This window comes from Microchirus variegatus (genome assembly GCF_963457635.1).
Source record: "Microchirus variegatus genome assembly, chromosome: 22".
NCBI lineage: Eukaryota > Metazoa > Chordata > Actinopteri > Pleuronectiformes > Soleidae > Microchirus > Microchirus variegatus.
In genome coordinates, this window is record NC_139823.1 from 10,787,540 (window position 1) to 10,805,564 (window position 18,025).

At 42.1% G+C, this 18,025-nt stretch overlaps 2 protein-coding genes across 2 annotated transcripts; one reads left to right on the plus strand and one right to left on the minus strand.

The window, feature by feature from the left end:
- The first annotated feature begins 1,027 nt into the window (after positions 1 to 1,027).
- On the plus strand, positions 1,028 to 16,110 carry gcc2 (GRIP and coiled-coil domain containing 2). Its single transcript, XM_083908250.1, has 24 exons — positions 1,028 to 1,036; positions 1,488 to 1,577; positions 1,690 to 1,774; positions 1,904 to 1,983; positions 2,114 to 2,218; positions 2,312 to 2,816; positions 2,968 to 4,763; positions 4,855 to 4,918; positions 5,671 to 5,771; positions 5,907 to 6,005; positions 6,426 to 6,545; positions 7,882 to 8,046; positions 8,264 to 8,368; positions 9,383 to 9,545; positions 9,779 to 9,879; positions 10,102 to 10,179; positions 10,294 to 10,431; positions 10,533 to 10,654; positions 11,238 to 11,414; positions 11,609 to 11,817; positions 13,147 to 13,371; positions 13,507 to 13,646; positions 15,524 to 15,725; positions 15,985 to 16,110. The coding sequence occupies exons 1-24, from the start codon at positions 1,031 to 1,033 to the stop codon at positions 16,056 to 16,058; spliced, it is 4,950 nt and encodes a 1,649-aa protein (XP_083764376.1). The 5' UTR covers positions 1,028 to 1,030; the 3' UTR covers positions 16,059 to 16,110.
- tmem223 (transmembrane protein 223) lies at positions 14,134 to 15,142 on the minus strand. The gene has a single exon (XM_083908252.1). It carries the CDS (start codon positions 15,030 to 15,032, stop codon positions 14,223 to 14,225), a length of 810 nt encoding a protein of 269 aa, XP_083764378.1. The 5' UTR covers positions 15,033 to 15,142; the 3' UTR covers positions 14,134 to 14,222.
- Positions 16,111 to 18,025: the final 1,915 nt, after the last annotated feature.

Genomic DNA, 18,025 nt, shown 5'->3' on the forward strand with positions numbered 1-18,025 from the left:
ATAAAAACTCATAAATGGTTGCAATTACATTGGGGGTAAAAGACAGAATTTAAGGTATGCACCAAGAAAAAAGCAAACGAAAAATTATTTCTTACTAATTTTATTATTTTATTTTATTTACTTATGATAAAGTCATTATTGTTATACATATATTTTATTATTATTTTTATTTTTATTTTATATTAGACCCTACTGTATTTTAGATACAGGCCTCTACCAAACGGTTGAGATGTCTGTTCATAATAAACCTGGTTTGCATAATTTATAAAGTACAACATTCAGAACAAGTCACATTCATTTAGTGTTAGTGAGTTCAGCTTGATGCACTTTTCAATGAGATATAGTGACTTAAAGTGTGGTCTACCAAATGGTTAGTGGAGTAGTACCTTAAAGGGTTATTGAGGATGGCCATTTTAATAATAAGGGCTTTAATGAAGCCTTTATTATTACAATTATCTCCTCATTATGTCCTTAATAGTTGTTTTAATTATTATTTTTTCAAATAAATTATCATTATCACTACTACTACACTACAACTGTTCCGGGTTCAGTTGGGTAATAACTCCCCCTCCTCCCAGCCCCCACACCCCCTGTGCATATGTATGTGCACGCCCCTGCTCGTATTAGACCCCCCGTTCAGACTTCCGATATCCTTATTTTCACTGTTTATCTCTTCCGCAGTAAACAAACAAAGGATGTGTTTTTTTTTCATATCAATAAAACCAGGTTAAACCCGTACAGCAACACGGGCAAACACATAAAGCCACAGAGTACTTTTGCTTGAATGAACAGGATTCATAATCCTTGTCGAGCTTGTGACGTCAGCCGTGGCGACGTCACCGGGTTGACGTTTGCGGAAGCGAGTGCGCTGCTTTAGCAAAACCAAAACACAAGGAATGTTTTCGTCTTAAATGTCCAATAAATCCGAAACAACGTCAGATATCGCTTTGACTCGGTCCGTGCGAGTGTCGCGTCGTGTCCCTGTGTTTGTCGGACGAGTGGGAAGTAGCTGGAGAGCCGAGCGACTGAGATGGAGGTAAATGTTCACTGTCGAGTGAGTTAGCTTTAGCCAGTCAGTCAGTCAGTCAGTAGTTAGTGCAGCCGTGAGTTCAAGTCGGCTCGTGAAAACACTTTAATTGTGAAGGGAATTCGTAAATGTGCCAGTGTGCAGCAGGTTAGGTTACTGTATGTGCTGCCTTTTGACAGAATGCCTTTGGTATTAAATTACTTGGAACGTGGATGAATCAGATCACGTCACATTCCTCTGCTCACAACAGGCTTGCATTTATCCACCATAGATCATCATTACATTAAGGCATTTAGTGTCATTGTGTACACTTTGATACTTAGAAAAACAACATTTTAACAGCTGACATTTAAATTAAAGTATTATTAATGATGTGTTTGTGTACCAAGCTCAAATATTTTTCCTGATGAAAAGAGAAAACACGATGGAGCATAAAGTTCTCATTTTCCCTACTTAACAGGATGCTGATGGCACCAGAGCTGAGTCTCCGGCTCCATCCCCAGTCGAGTCTCCGGCTCCATCCCCAGCCGGTGGTGCAGGCAAATCAAAGGTACTGCACACCATTTGGAACAACACCTGCTATATTGTATGTTTTGATGGGCAATTTAAATGTGTGCTTAATGGATACATGTGGCAACCCTTTCTTTACATGCTATTCTCAGCTGGACACACTGGCCAAAGATGACCTCATCAAGTTTGCCAAAAAGCAGATGGCTGCCATGCAGAAGATGAAGAGCAAGTGTTCAGGTATATACACACACCCACACACATATATACTGCATATATGCTGCTACAGCTCATGTTTGCATGTGGCTCTTTGTCTCTGTAAGCCAGCAGAATACATATATGTGATCTGGTGTTTCTTTGCGTCATCAGATTTGGAAAAAGAAGTTAAATCCTTCAAACAACAATCCCAAAATGGTAGCAACAGCTCAGTGGACTCCACACTGATACAGGTTTGTTTGTCGGGCAGCATCTCATCACATTTCTGTTTGAATATCACATGTATAGTACTTAATGCGGAAATACTTAATATTTATACAGCATCATCTGAGTCACGTGGTTGTTGTGTCTGTAATACTGTAGGAGCTGACTGAGAGGATGGATGCCTTACTGCTGGAGAAGGCAGAAGTTCAGCAGAATCTTTCACTGTCTCGTAAAGACCTTGAGATGACTAAGCAGCAGGCCAAGGTGAAAAATCAAGAAATATCCTATTTTCCATTATAGTCTATTCATTATGACACAGAAAGATTAAGATATATTTCTTACTGTTATTTTGTGCAGAATGATCTAGCAATGCTGCAAGGAGAGTTTGACCAATTGATAGTAGACCACCAGAAGAATATCAACGCCCTCAAGAGCACTATCGAGGAATGTAACAATAAACGCCAGGAGGAAGTGGCTTTTTTTCAGAATTTACTGAAAGAACGAGAAGAAAGTGACCGGGAGAGGGAGAGTGAAAGGGAGCGACAGCGACAAGCTGAACAGGCCAGTGCAAAAGAGAACGTGGATGAAGTTCGTCGCTGCTTAGAGGTCAAGCTGCAAACCCTTCGTGCTGAACTCGAAGCGAACCAGGAGCAAAAGACCCAGGAGGTTGCTGAGTTTCAGGAGAGCCACCAAAGGGAGTTAACAAAGGCCCAGCAGGAGGTGGAGAACCTGAAGGAGGAGCTGGCTCAGAAGAGTCTGCAGCACGAGGAGGAAATGAGGGCTCTGGAAGAGGACTGCGAAATGGAGAGGCACCGTCTCCTGTTGCTCCACGACGAGCTGACTGAGCAGCTCGCTTTGAAAGGTTCAACAGCACTTCATTTTTACATTGAGATCACTAACATTAACTGCTGTTGTTACAGTGACAGCCACCTACTGTTTCACCTGTTGAAACAATGATTTAATGTATGATGTATGCTGGCTGAAATATGTGACTGTTGTTGTTTTTTTTACAGATAGTTATCTGCAGGATGTGCAAGAGGAAGAGGAAGAACCTGCACGTGGTTCTGGGATCGCCAAAATGCTGGCTTTGTCTGGCTTAAGTCAGGGTGATTCCAGCTTCGGTGAAGGAGAGGAGACGGAGAGCGGCAGGTTGACGGCAGCTCTGGAAGACCTTCAAGCCCAGAACACCATGTTACAGGATGAGCTCACTCTGCTCAGTAATGTGAAGACTGAGATGGAAGCGGAGCTGGAGAAGATCAAAGAGGAGTTCCAGATGGAGAGAGAAGAGCTGGAGTTCAAAATCAATGAGCTGCAGATGAGCAGGGAAAATGCCTCCATTGACCCTGACATGACCCCAAATCCTGAAAAAGAGCTTCAAGAAGAATCCAAAGAGTTAGGAGTAAATCCAGAGGAGCAGCAGAAGCTAACCCAAGAGCTGAGGGACCAGTGTGAGACTTTGACCAGGGAAAGAGATTCTGCCCTGGCTGAGTGTCAACACATGAGGAACATACTTCAAGGTGTAGAGACAGAATTGGTGGAAAAAACAAACGATTTTGTTTGTCAGTATGAAGCTATGAAGGAACAGGGAGCTCATAGTTTGCAAGAACTCCAAGGCAAGGTCGAACAACTGAGCCAGGAGAAAGACACACTGTTAGTGAAGGTCAAAGAGGTTACAGAGGAGAACAACTCACTGATGGAGAAAATGGAAAAACAGAAGCTTGAAGCTGAAGACCAGAATCTCCAGACATCTGTAGAGGACCAAATGAATTCTGTGTGTGAGCTCAAGCAAACAGTGGAGACTCTAACCAAACAGAATGAGGAGATCCTCTCGCAATTGCAGATGAATGAAAACATGATCCAAGACCTCAGGGAGATGCTCAGCACGCTAACTGAAGAGCGAGACGAACTGCGATCGCAGCTTCAGTTACGAGAAGAGGAAATCCAAAACCTGAACTATCAGAGAGCGAAAGAATTGGAGAGCCTGCTGGATGAGAAAGAGAAGGAGTTGAAAGGCGTGAAAGAAGAGAAGGAGGATGAAGTTCAACACCTGAACAAGGAGAGGGAAAAGATAGAATTAAGTCTGAAAGAGGAGATGGAAAGAAGGCAAGAGATCGTTTCTGCTTTGCAGCTGACCATATCAGAGATGGATACAGAAAAGACTGATCTCCATCAGAAACTGGAAGAGGCATCATCGGTGCTTGCCAAAGCTCAGGAAGAGAGGGAGCTTTTGGGCTCGCAGCTGACAGCCGTAGAGGCTCGGCTGGAGCAGGCGATGTCTGAAAAGCATCACCTAGAGGTGAAGTTGAACTCAGTGGCACAGGAGGCTGAGCAGGCCCAAAGCACCATCACAGCACTGGAAGTAAACATGAGCGAAGCGCTCAAAAACTCCACAGAGGATGCAAATGAGCTCAGAGCACGTGTGGATGAGCTGGGGAAGGAGAGGGATCTTATGAAGACGAGACTAGAGCAGGCTCAAGGGGAGAGGATAGAGGAGGTTCAGGAGGAGGTCCAGGCCCACATTAACGGCCTGGAACAAGAGAGGAACGCGTTGAGAAACAACATGGAGGAGTTGATGAAGGATATTGAAGGCCTGCAAAAAGACCTGCTGGATATGAAGTCGGTCAATGAGAAGATGGGCGAAGAGAACCAAAAACTGCAGACTCAAATCTCTGTGTTGGCTGAGGAAAAAGAAGGGAAGGAGCAAGGAGAAATTGAGAATGTGGAAAAGGAGAGAGGAGAATACAGAGAACAGCTCACCGAGAAAGAGTCGCTTGTATCTCAGCTGAGGAGTGAAATTGCTGCTCTTCAGGTGAGTGCAATAATAATAATATAAACAGTATAAACAGTTTCTTTTTTTTTTTAATTCTTTAATTTTCCACTTTCCCCTGTCTCACCTCTAGGAGTCTGCTTCACAGTCAGCTTCGACTGAGGAAAATGCTGCTAATGAGATTACTACGAAAATGGGTAAGGACTTGAACTTGGGCTGGGTGATAGACAAAACAATGGGGTATACCTTTTATATCCCAAATCCATACGCACAAAAACGGCTGCAGGCTGCTCCTCTGAGTACTATTCCCTAATGCACTAAACTAATTCCTCACTGCACCCCCCACATAAGGAAAATGTGTCTGTTCCCGAGCTCTGTTCAGGCGCTTTTATGTACACTTTTCAACAGGTACCTGACTTTCAGGAACAACAAGTGCCTCTTTGATTGCCAACTAAAGCATGTTTTAATGAGTGCTGATGTGACATTGTGTGTATGTCTGGGCAAATCGCAATGAGAGAGAGAGAGAGGAAAAAAAGAGTTGAGGGGGCGAATCAAAAGCTCTTATAACAATTATTTTAAAAAAAGGACATGTTAATCAGGTGTTTATGTTAATTTTGTGCCAATGGCGACAAATAAACTGAAGACAAGGCTCTGTTTAGTGTAAAAAATTATTTTTCCTAAGGACACCACTTGGGACTGTGACAGCGCAGCTCTGCTGTCCTCTCAACCGAAGAGATACAGACATGAGCACGGCTTTACAGTGACAGTATTATCTAATTCTTTGCAGTATTTGAAAAATGTAATGGTATAATAAACCCTAATGTGAACCTTGTTGCCTTATATCGGACTTAACGTGTGGTCCTGTTGTCTGCCTGTGTCCTACCTATTAAGAAATAAAGGTTTTAATCTCAGTATATAATTCAGAGATCTAATCACCTATTCCTTTCAGCGCTCCTGGAGAAAGGAAACAAAGAAAAGGATGAGAAGATTCACAAAATCAAGGCAGTTGCCGTCAAAGCAAAAAAGGAGCTCGACATCACTAAGAAAGAGGTAAAGAATCACACTTTTAAACCGTAAATATTTTCTTTATGTCTCTTTTTCCCACCAGTGGTCAGATAAATGATTATAAACAGCTAAACCTATAATATACTTCAATGTTTTTTTTCTTCTTCTTCTTCTTCCCAGGTTACAGCCCTAAAAGGGGAAATAGAATCACTGAGAGCAGCGAGGGAGAAAGTGAACAGCTCTATGAAAGATATTATCCACGGTGCTGAAGGCTACAAGGTAAGAGGAGGGGTTAGAATAACCACCAGTATGTTTCACAGCGGCAGCTAACTAAAATAAATGTCTCAGAGAAGCGTATATTAAGTAAATAAATAAAAGCCCACTTTTATTTGTTTAACATTTGATTAGTTCCTCATATGTTCCTAATTGGAAGTGGAAAGTGGCTGTCTTAAAAAGCAGCCACCTGTGCGATGTTACTCCCAGTGGTTTCCGTAAAAAGGCCCCCAGACTGCACTGTGCTTTATGACTGTGGCGCCATTAGAGAAGAAACCACTGTATTGTGTCTAATGAGAGTTTTCCTCCATCCATACTCAAATGTGAAATGCAGCTGATATTTGAGATTCATAGTGTTTACCTTCATCGAGCTGTTCAACCGGCGTCCAGTAATGAATGTGATTGTGTGTGTGCGTGTGTGCGCAGAATCTGCAGATAGATTACGACGGGCAAACAGAGCAACTGGATAAGGAGAAAGAGAAGGTGGAGGCAGCAGAGAGACAGATTGCGGAGCTGGCCAAACGACTCAGCAGTGCTGTCGCACAGGTAACAAACACTCAATCAAACACACACACACACACACACGCTCACATAGGCACTTTACCAGTTACAAACACAGAGAGTGCTTTTGTCCACCAGTAAATCTAAACAGTGTCACCTTGTCCCGCAATTCATCTCCCATACACGTCTCCCATAACTCAGTTTCCAGCTGATTAACAGTGAGTCATTTTAGCCAGCGACACTTTACCCAGCAATGCTTGACAGCTTCCGCACCCTCAAGTAGCTCATTAGATGTGACTGGGTGAGCTTGGGAGAAGTTGTGTTTATATACCCTCCTTTCCTCGAGCCCATAACTGTCTCTTTCCAATGAGAGAACAACAGATAGGTAAATGGAGCGGCGTACAGCCTCCATCTGCTACGTGATGTTGTGCGACACCATTTTCTGAGACGCAGGCTCTTTCTCGTGTGCGCTCACGGGTCTCGGTAGGGTTGGGATCTCAGACTACGTCTGGACATCTCTGTTTACCAATCATAGTTTCAGTGTTGGGCTGACAGATGATGGGAGGAGGCTGGTGCAGTGCTCCTTGCAGAGAAAGCCCACAGAGGCTGCTGCTGTCAGATTTGCATGAGTGACTTTCAATATGTGCATTTCCAGATGAGAACCTTGTATCTATAAGTGGCAATTTTTTAAGATTTAAGCTAAGTAATATGTGTGTGTGTGTGTGTGTGTATATATGTGTGTATATATATATACACACATATCGGGGGGTGAGAGGTAATGATCCTGGATAGGTTGATGTTTGTATGCAGAAAGAAGGAAGACATCTGTAGTAGTATAACACCTGTCTTTGAATGTAAGAATATTATTTTGTTTTACCTTTATTTAACCAGGATAAAAATCTCTTTTTCAAGTGTGTCCTGGCCTAGACAGGCAGCAGCACACTTGCAAACAAAAAAAAATGCAAGTGCAAGTTTCCAGACAAACAGTCAGCACCAAACGTAAAATAATACATTTTAAACAATTGTCAGGATCACATTCATAATCATAAAAACCCCACACAGTACAAAATGAATATATCCCCTAAAAAATATTGCAGTAATTAAATCTATTTAACGCAGACAAACAAATACACAATCGAAATCCATGACATGATAAAGGTGGGATGTGAATTTACTAACATAGGTTTTAAGTTGAACATGCTCTTGGAATCCATCACTTCAAAGAGGGAAAAGAAAGAATATTTCACAATCTGTATACTTTATTAAAATGATCATTACTTCTCATCATCTGCTTAATTTATTCATTTTTGAGATGTACGCACATCTGCCGTCTGACAGAGATTGTAATCTGTAATAATGTGGAGCCTTGATGCTTTTGCAGAATGAGACGCTGTCCAGCGAGAAGGAGGACCTGATGGCTGGTTTGGAGAACGCTAGGACCACAGTGAGACAGCTGGAGGCCCAGAGCCAAGAGCTGCAAAGACAGTCGGTCAATCTGGACAAAGAACTGCTGGCTGAGAGAACTATGAAAGAACAGAAGATGAAGGTAGACACATTTTGATTTAGTCCCAAATCTGCTTTTGTTTTTCCTTGTTTATTTTCTCTGTACCAAAACGCCAAACTAACTACAGTGCTATGGGATTTTTTTGCTAACTAACAAACCTGGTTCTGTGTTCATGATTCATTCATTCATTCATTCATTCATTACATAACATTACATTTACAGAAATCAAAACCTCCTTTGTGTTTGCTCGCCTCTGCAGGACTTGTCATCGGCTGTCAAGGAGGTAGAAGAGCTGACAGCCCAGCTCCACAAGCAGCAGCAGCAGTCTCAGCAGACTGCTCAGCAGCTGGAGCAGCTACGCAAGGTACACACAAACACCCACACACACACACACACAAAATGCTTCTTAGACACTTGTGTTTCTCGGAGGGCCTGTGCGGTCAAGTGGCTGGAGTGGTGATGGTCAGCCTGCAGCCACAGCAGCCACAGCAGCACCTCTCGGAGAGAAAGAGAGCAATGCTAGCCCACAGCACAGGAGCTGCTGCTTTTCCATTAGTGGAGACCTACATAGTACAGCTCTGAGGCTGACTTTGTCATGTGTCCATATTGTTAGTACAGCCCAGCAAACATGATGTTTTTTTAGAGTTTATTCTTAGATTTTTTTTTTTGACTAAGCTCCAATAGGATTCTTTTATAATAAGAATAGATTCTGATTAAATAGCAGTTACTTTATAATAGTAAGTCTACCCATAAATGTCACCAGATTTGCATACAATAATATGTATACAAATAATTACATTGAAAAGATATATAACCATTTGACAGTGGCATATCTTATTTGTTAAAATGTTAGATTGAATTTGAATTGAATTAAAGGTGCATTATGTAATAAATCTAAAGCAACGGGTCATAAAATCCTCCTAATATGTCACAGAGACTCAGGAATAATGTTCATATAACAAACTGAACTCACCAACAACAACAGTACAGCCAACATATTTGCATTAAAAAAAAATATTTTGCAGACTGCAAATCATGTTTATGTTTTGAAATCATGTTTTGGCATGTGGCGCCACCTACCGCCATCTACCAATCAATGCAGTCAGTAGAGTCTCAGCTGCCAAGCAACCAGGTTGTCAGTTATGTCAGAAAACGAAACCTAAAAGACCTCGGTATTTTGAATTTGAATGTAGTAACAGTTTTTATTATTATTATTATTAATAATTATTATTAATAATTATTATTATTATTATATTATTTATTTTATTATATGTTATTCTTACATATGGCACCTTTAACTACAAATACATTTTCTTTTAGAATAAATAATTTGACTGACGTATAGTATGACATATAGTAAGTCTCTCTCTGTCTCTAGGAGGCGCAGCAGAACTCACTGCTCGACATGGAGATGGCCGACTACGAGCGACTGGTGAAAGAACTCAACACCAAAATCTCAGAGAAAGATGAAGTAGCTGAGGAGCTGAAGACCCAGATGAACGCTCTCTCTCAGAAAGAGGACACGCTCAAGAAGGAAACCGGTATGGACTGGTTCATCCTTACAAATTAAAACCTGGAATGGGGATGATCAGATTTTAGTAATACAAGTCTGTATTCACTAATAATAAAAATGAGTTACTCCTCCAGAGCTCTAATAATTTGCTGTCATCCACATAACTGCCAGCATGTTTCCTGCTCCACGCTGTCATTGTGTATATTGTGAATAATCTGTGTGTGTGCACACATGTGCCTGTGCATCTGTATCTCTCTCCAGAGGCTTTGAAGTCCCAGTTAGACCAGGGGGAGGAGAAGACCTCCAAGACGAAACAGCTGCTGGTGAAGACCAAGAAGGACTTGGCGGATGCCAAGAAACAGGTCTGTTTATGTGTGTTTGTGTGTGTGTGTGTGTGTGTTTCTAAGTGGGTCCCACAGGTTTTCCTGACAGTGTGTGTAACATCACTGCCTGATGAATGTAAATGTGACCATGTGTGGGGCGTAAATGTGGTGAAAGCCTTGAAGGTGTTCGGAACAATTAATTATTTGTGGGTGTGTTGCATACATGTCTCACTGTGTGTGTGTGTGTGTTCGTGAGTGCAGGAGAGCACTCTCATGATGCTGCAGGCCTCTCTGAAAGGAGAACTCGAGGCCAACCAGCAGCAGCTAGAAAGCAACAAGGTAACACAGACAGCAAAGCTTCTCTCTACTGTCTTTATCAAATAGTTGATAAAGTAATGCATGTATTCAAATGTGTGTGTGTGTGTGTGTGTGTGTGTGTGTTTATTAAATTAGATAGAAGTGTGTGATCTGACGGCAGAGCGCCATCGTCTTCAGGAGCAGCTGAGGTCTGCATTGGAACAGCAACAGAGAACCAGCAGCTCCCTGCAAAAACGAATCAGCAGCCTGCTGAAAGAGAGAGAGGATGCTAAGGTACGGCAACAGTGAATTTCAGATTTTATGTAAAACGCGTTTTACTTTTTTAAAAACAATTGTTTATGTTCATCTCATCTTAATCTTTGGGTTTATTCCAGGCTGAACTTGTGGCAACAACCGGCGAGTTTGAGAGTTACAAGGTGCGAGTTCATAATGTCCTCAAACAGCAAAGGAGCAAAAGCACCACGCAGAGTGACGGTGATTCTGGCAAACTAGAGAGGTAAAGACGAGGATTTTTTCTTTTAAGTTTTTCTTTTTTCTCATTTGTTTATTTATTTCACATTAAGTTCACTTACCCCCTGTTATTATTGTTTTGCTCTGTGCATGGATGGGGTTAAGAGAGGGTTGTTATTGTTTTGTATGATGTATTAAAATTTGGATGAATAACAACCGTGGTGTGCATTCAAGGAATTATAATCCTGCTGCTATTAATCCTGTTAAAAATATTATGGCTGCTTACAGTGGTCCTCAACAATGACAACCTCTAACCCCATTTACAGCATCATTAGTATTTTTGAAAGAAATCCTTTAAAAGTAAAACTGCATTTTTAGATAATAAACCAAACTAAGCATTGATTGCCGTTTCACATATTGTGTAACACTATTAGAATCCATTTTCCAGGGTCAGTCCTGAAGTCAGTTTTGATAACAACACATGATGGTTTTTCACATGATGTAAACCGTGTCACACACAAGGAAGAATTTGAATGCTAATTTTAGAGATAAATTGCATGTAGAAACGTTAAGGACTTGTGACTTGTGTGTGTGTGTGACATGACTAATGAATGTGATGTTTCCTGCAGAGACCAGTTGTTTTCTCAGATGGAGCAGTTGAAGTCCAGGCTGGCAGAAAGCCATCAGAGCCTTCAGAGCAGCACAGCAGAGCTGCAGCAGCTCCAGACTGAACATGACACTCTTCTGGAGAGGCACAATAAAATCCTCCAGGAAACTGTCAGCAAGGAGGCAGAACTCCGTGAGAGGTGAGGTGGATACCTTCACCCTGTACTTTCATGTGGTGGACATAGGCTTAATCTCTCCATGTGTCCCTGTTGTTGATAGGCGCACATGCTGGTAGCATCAATTTACTCTGCTGTCCTTTCCAGCTTTTTCCTCCTCTTACTCTGCAGTCTCTAAACACTTAGATTGTTTTTCTTCGCTCCGTCTCCACCCCCAGGCTGCTGTCAGTGCAGTCGGAAAATGTTTCCCTGCGGTCAGACCTGTCCCAGGCTCAGGCTGACCTCTTGTCTCAGGTCGAGGCCCAGCGCCAGACGTACAGGGAGCAGATGAGGAAGCTGCAGGACGACCACCGAGCCACTGTGGAGACCCTGCAAGGCCAACTCACCCGTGTTGAGGAGCAACTGTTCACCCTGCAGAGCCAGAACAGTAAGCATTCAGGCAAACTATTAAGTCCAGGGTTAGGGTTAGTAGTAGTTACAGTCAAAGTAACCGCTGCCTGAACATACAGGACAGGAATTGGCTTCAGGAGTGAATGGTATAAATGTTTACTTTTTCCCTTGCGTCGACTCTCTCCTATGAGAGGAGTTATGGGTGAGAGGTAGGGGGGTTTGTCAGATGAGCAGCGCTTGAATCGCATTCATCACCTCCCACACAGCTGCCCTGTGGAATCAAACCGCAAATGCACACATAGTAAAGACTTGGAAGTGTGTGTGTGTGTGTTTCCTCTCCGTTACCTTGGCATGTCCAGGTGTTGCTGAGGCTTCTTAGCTTTGTTCCTGCCTCCAGTTTGGCCAACAGCTCACTGTGGCATCTGGAGAGATTCATTAATGGCTTGCAGCTGCACACCAGGATTAGTCTGGTTCATAGAGCCAACATCAACCTTAATTGAGAGTCATATCTAGGCCTTTTACTGCTATATTGGAATTTAATGGCAATTACAACACAAATACAGTGTGTTTTACTGGTCCTGTTGAACACGTGGGGCATAAAACTGCTGGCCTCAGATTGTTTTTGCCGGTCTCATAAAATATTTTGTTAACCATTATTTGTAAAGTGATCAATATTTCTCGTCATTTTTTTAAATGAAAAAAGGAAGGATTGTGGTGTCATTAGGTTTAGATTGATAGGAACATTTTCAGATAATCATTTTTTGTCTAATTACTTTTCTGATTAACAGTGAGCTGTCATTGTCTCATGCATTAACACTCAGCAAAAGAAACAGAACACAAATTATATAGCAGGACTTTTTCATCTTGGTCATCACTTCACTCAGCTGCGTGGACTGAGGCAGTAGAGTGCCAGACTGTGGGCGGGATGGTGAGGGGACTGGTTAGGAGTCTGGCCTCTTGGTTCAGGCTCAGGTACATTAATCACAATCTTCTCTTCTGTCCACCCACTCTCTGTCTCTCTCACACACACACCACCTCTCCACATCTCTACCCACTTGTAGTTGTTTACAACAGCTGAACTGGCATACAAAAAAAGTGTGTCTGGTGCCCCCTCATGTCAAAAAGAAGTAGGACACAGTCTCAAAACTAAGTGTGAGATTTATAAAAAATTCATAGTGAGATAATAGCTTGAAATTGGGTAGGTATTTCTTGATTTATTTGTTTTTTTCTAAGCCATAGAGAGATTGACTAAATAAACTATGTATGGAATTCACTTATTAAGTTTTAAATGCAATCTTATTGTATGTACCCCATTGTTCACCGACTTATTATTTTGTTTTTCAACAAACGTTACGCCCTCTTTTAGGTGGAATATCGGTGCATTCTGGTCGTAAGCCTCTGGCACTGGATACCCGCAGAAATACAGATCAAAACCATTCAGGACTGGGACTGATGTCCCTGAGCGACCTTCAGTCTATGGCCAGGGAAGAGGGTGAGGGTATGGAGACAAGTGAAAGCGAAAGCCCCTCTCCTGCACTTGCATCTCTTCCCTCTCTGGAGCAGCTTCTCATGTCTCCGGATCCCAAACATGGTGTGTTAAACAACAGTGTTGCAACTTCCATGTAACAAAAGTCTTGTTTGTGTCAAGCTGTTATTCTACACTGATATACATTACCATCAACTTCTATACCAATATTTTAACCAGTGTCTCTGGTTTCATCTCCAGAGCCATTTGTGTGGTCGGTGGAGCCAACCAAAGAAGAACTAAGTCAAAAGCTGAGCACAGCAACCCGCAGCATGGAACATGTGAACAGCCTGCTTCATGAAACCGAGGCCACCAACGCTGTTCTCATGGAGCAGATCACTGTATGTATTATGTACTCGAACACATGCAGACAACACAACCAAGACAAACAGCTTAATTGACACAATGCTCATTTTAAATTACTTGTAATAATGATTTTCTGACACTCTCTGGGTGAGACACATACATTGAACTAGAAGAATCTCCAGAGTATCCATAATTAGGTGGGGTGAGGTGAGGTGGATCCTCCAGAGTTTCTGCTGCATTTTCAGGAGCTCATTCGGAGATAAACCGGAGGCAATACTTTCGAGCTGGCAGAAGAATCTCTGCAGAATCTTTTAAGTGACATCTGCACACATTTGCATTCACACACACAGGCAGTCCAGACAATCTCCAGAGTTTAGTGTATGTATGAAAGCAACCGGTGTGTTTAAGCTGAGAAGCCATTAAAGATCCACTTTCATAGTGGCATATTTGCTACAGTACACGCCCAAGTTACATAGTGCTAAGCATACATGAACCCAAACCAGTGTTAAGTCTGTCTTTTTATTTTGGTGAGGAGATAATCATACAACTGTCATGTTACTGCAACATTAGATCTAATGACCAGTCCACCAAACAGTTCTGGAGTCACCAACTTAAAATGACCGATATGCCCCAACAGTGACATCAAACAGCCTGGAGTTGTTCAGAGTCCCCTCTTTGTCCATGAGAAAGTAGAGACTGTGTCCTTTGACCCTGAGCGGGATGAATGAATGAGACTCCTGTCTGTGGGCGTAACAGGCTACCTCAGACAGTGGGACTGTGATTTTCTGCCCTCGGCCTGGACCCAAGGGTGACTGTGTGCAAACTGTCACCAACTTCCCTCCCTGGTGTAAAACCACCTTGCTGACAGAACGACAGCAAAACAGAGTCCCGAAGCCCACGATCCCTGCGCCAATAGCCAGGCATCCGAGGGTGAAGCCGTACCTCCAGGTGTTCGATCCGAGGTTCATCTCAAAACTCCACATCCCAGCCAGCCCTGTGGTGGTGGTGGTTTGCGCCTTGGCTTTCCCTTTATCTGAAGCGCCCCCAGTGTTTCTAAGCCCGGTGTAGGCTAAGTGAGCCAGGCACGTCCAGAAGACGACCTGTCCGCCACAGAAGAGTGTCAGGAGCCGGAAGAAGCGCGTCTTGTCGTGCTCGAACAGGATGACATCTTTGGAGGGCTGGGTATAAGTGGAGAGGCCGCGGCGGGCTCCGAGCTGTTTGAGAGTGGCGTGACGGCTTGTGTGGACGCATATCCCACGGCTGACACCAGAAATACATGTGACCCACTTGGACAGGACGGTACTCGGTGAAGTCGACGTGTACGCCTTTCCAAACAATTTGACTTTGTGTTGAACGTTAACGAGTGGGAGCTGTATGGAATAAAACCGCGACAGCCCACACAACAGACGCTCCAATCCCATTGTATTCGATATTAATTTAATCCGCCACTCTTGGATAAATACGGCATATCACGTTCAGCGTTTATCGTTGTCTTTAATGCAACTCTCCGGACAACAGTGACAGTTCTAGGAGCGCCGCCATTTTTAATGTGTGACGTAGCCTTTCCCACTACGGAAAGTACGGAGGATCAAAATGTCTTTAAACGAATGTAATTACTGTAAAAATAACATAAATACACTTTAAGTTCACTAACAACACATGTTGTTATTTAATAAGAAATAACACTGTATACTATCACGTGTAGTATACATCTATATATTAAAACTGATGTATAATACAAATAATACTGAATACTACTTAAAATAAGCAGTGTCACTTTACTATTGGCAGGAAGAGCACATATATAATTCATATTTTTGGATGTCTGCTCTGAAAATTGTCTTTGACCAGAGAATATATCTTGTCCGCTCTACTAAAAAGATTGCATTGTTTCTTTCTTTTCACCTGCTAGTTGTTGAAAAGTGAATTGCGTCGCCTGGAGCGAAACCAGGAGAGGGAGAAGAGCGTGGCCAACCTGGAATATCTGAAGAATGTCCTGCTGCAGTTCATCTTCCTGCAATCTGGCAGCGAGAGGCAGGCACTTCTGCCTGTTATTCACACCATGCTGCAGCTTAGTCCAGAGGAGAAAAGCAAACTGGCTGCTATTGCACAAGGTACAGTATGAACTATGTGAAAATGAAGTCTGTGCAGTGTAACCAGAAACTTCCAACAAGCCACTGTCATTTTGTTTAACATTGTTGGGAGCCGGAGTACTGACCAAACTTGTATATATATTATCATAAACAATTATTATAAATATAAAGGATTATACATTGCTTTCTTGCACAACACGTGAACACATGCTGACATATATTGTTCATTTTCTTGGGTATTTACTTTCTAACAATGTGTTTTTGGCCTCCTCTTGTGCAGGTACGGTGGAGGCTTCCGGGGCTCGGGGCTCAGGCTGGTCCTCGTATCTACACAGCTGGTCTGGAATTAAATAGACTTGATGATCGACAGATCAACAAAAACAATAGGGCTGGGGCCTTTACTGGGCCTTTTTCTGTGAAAACTGTACCAGGCTGTGATGTTGTTTACTTAAAACAACTTAATTTAATTGGAGGTTAACTGGGGGGTGTTTACAAAATGTTTGGGACACAATAGAATGGACCAACGAATGTTTGAAGACTGAAGCTATAGAGGGTAGTGACAAAATCAAAAACATTTTAGGTGGAGATTAAATTAGATGTGCAATGGGTACATCAGTCTCTTGCCATGTTCTGTCTTCCATAATCATTCAACTGAAATGTAATTTATTTATAACTGGGCATTATTACATTTACTTGAAGTGGACCTCAAGGCATCTTAAAGCTATGATCATTTTGTGAATGGGGTGGGTACAATATATGATGTTGTAAGAGCAACATTGTATAATGTGGGCATATTGTGGTGGAGGTATTAATGAAGGTGTCGGCTGTGTAAATGGCATAATGTGAGTATGATGCTTGGTTGTTGTGCCTCTGATGTGCTTGTACTGGGCAGCGCAGTACACATGAAGGACTTAATTTTAGCTCTTGGGACAAATAAGACAGTTACTTTACATTTTTTCTGTTGTTTTAAGGGCATGCTCAATCGTAAAAGGCTGAAAAATGTAGCCCTTTTAAAATCATTTATGCCTTTCTTGTACTAACAGTTTTCCTGGAATGTAAAACAATACACGAGGAAACCTTTATGCTTGTGTGCTTTGGAAAACAGTCTGCAGTATGTGTGATTGAGTCGGTGAACTGAGTTTTGTTCTGGTTTCTGTGTAACTGTTTTTCCCCCCTGGGTTTTGTATGATTGTCAGTAACGTATACAAATCTATGTTAATGAGTTCTATCCTCAGTTTTGGAAATCCTTTATGGTTTTGTTGTGTGTTGTGTTGCTGTTAAGCCACACCTGAGCATGAGAGATTTGTTGCAACTGTATGTGAAGGCATCTGTTCAGTCCCCCCCCCCCCCGTGTTACTTTAAGCACATCCACCCCCGCTGAAGTGTCCTTGAGAAAAACCATCTGACCTCCCCCCGTTGAACCTGAGGGGAATTATGATTTCACTCAGAAGTCCAAACACGCATCCACACACTTCTCCTTCCAATGATGACGAGAACTGGCCTGTTTCACTATCTCCATTCCACTGGCAGCTTCAAATGGGATTAATTCAGCATGAGTGAATGTATTTATATTCAAGGCTTTTATATTAATGAAGGTTTATGTTTGCAGAAGCTAAGAATAATACCGTAACCTATTAAATATTACAGTGACTGAGCTTTTGGTGTACGTTAACTATTCCACTAGTTAACACACAGTGCTCTGGTTTATGCTGAAATCATATATGAATATATGAGGCGACTGCTAATATTTGTGATTCATTATATTTACTGTAAACAACAATAAAATCAGCATTGATCAGAATGTTTATCGTGACTTTACATTCAAACACAATATTCACTTACAGGTGAAAAAGCATACAGTTTTTTTTAGATATTCAACTGGAATGGCTGGAAGATAAACAGTGAAGCACAACAGGGATTTTATTCACCCTTTATGGCTTCAGACTTTTAGGTAAGTACTTTTTTTCTTTCTTTCTTTGCTATGATATTTGCTATGAAGTGCTGATCCTTCTTGGAGGAGGGAGGGGGGTTTGAGGCGTTTCCTTTTAAGGCAATAAATGTGCTTTCAGTGTCATGACGCAGACAAGGGAGGAAACAACAAATAATAGCTGACAAATCTGCCACTGGAAAGGAATGGTAAACATGTCATTATGTCTTCACCTCACTGTCATTATCGCCTCCAGACCTGGGATGCATTTCTTCACCATGTTTTCTTGTCTGTTATTTTTATTTAAGTTTTATTATACTCTATTGTTTTTAACCAACTCATTCTTTCCAATGTTCTATTTTTTCCACTTCTTGGGTACTTTTCCCTCACGGCA

Bases quoted from the DNA above. Each gene is read 5' to 3' on its own strand.
- tmem223 (XM_083908252.1), bottom strand. From the start codon at position 15,032: ATGGGATTGGAGCGTCTGTTGTGTGGGCTGTCGCGGTTTTATTCCATA.
- gcc2 (XM_083908250.1), top strand. The intron at 8,047-8,263 runs GTAGACACATTT...TCGCCTCTGCAG, and splicing joins TGAAAGAACAGAAGATGAAG to GACTTGTCATCGGCTGTCAA. The intron at 11,415-11,608 runs GTGAGGTGGATA...CTCCACCCCCAG, and splicing joins GAGGCAGAACTCCGTGAGAG to GCTGCTGTCAGTGCAGTCGG.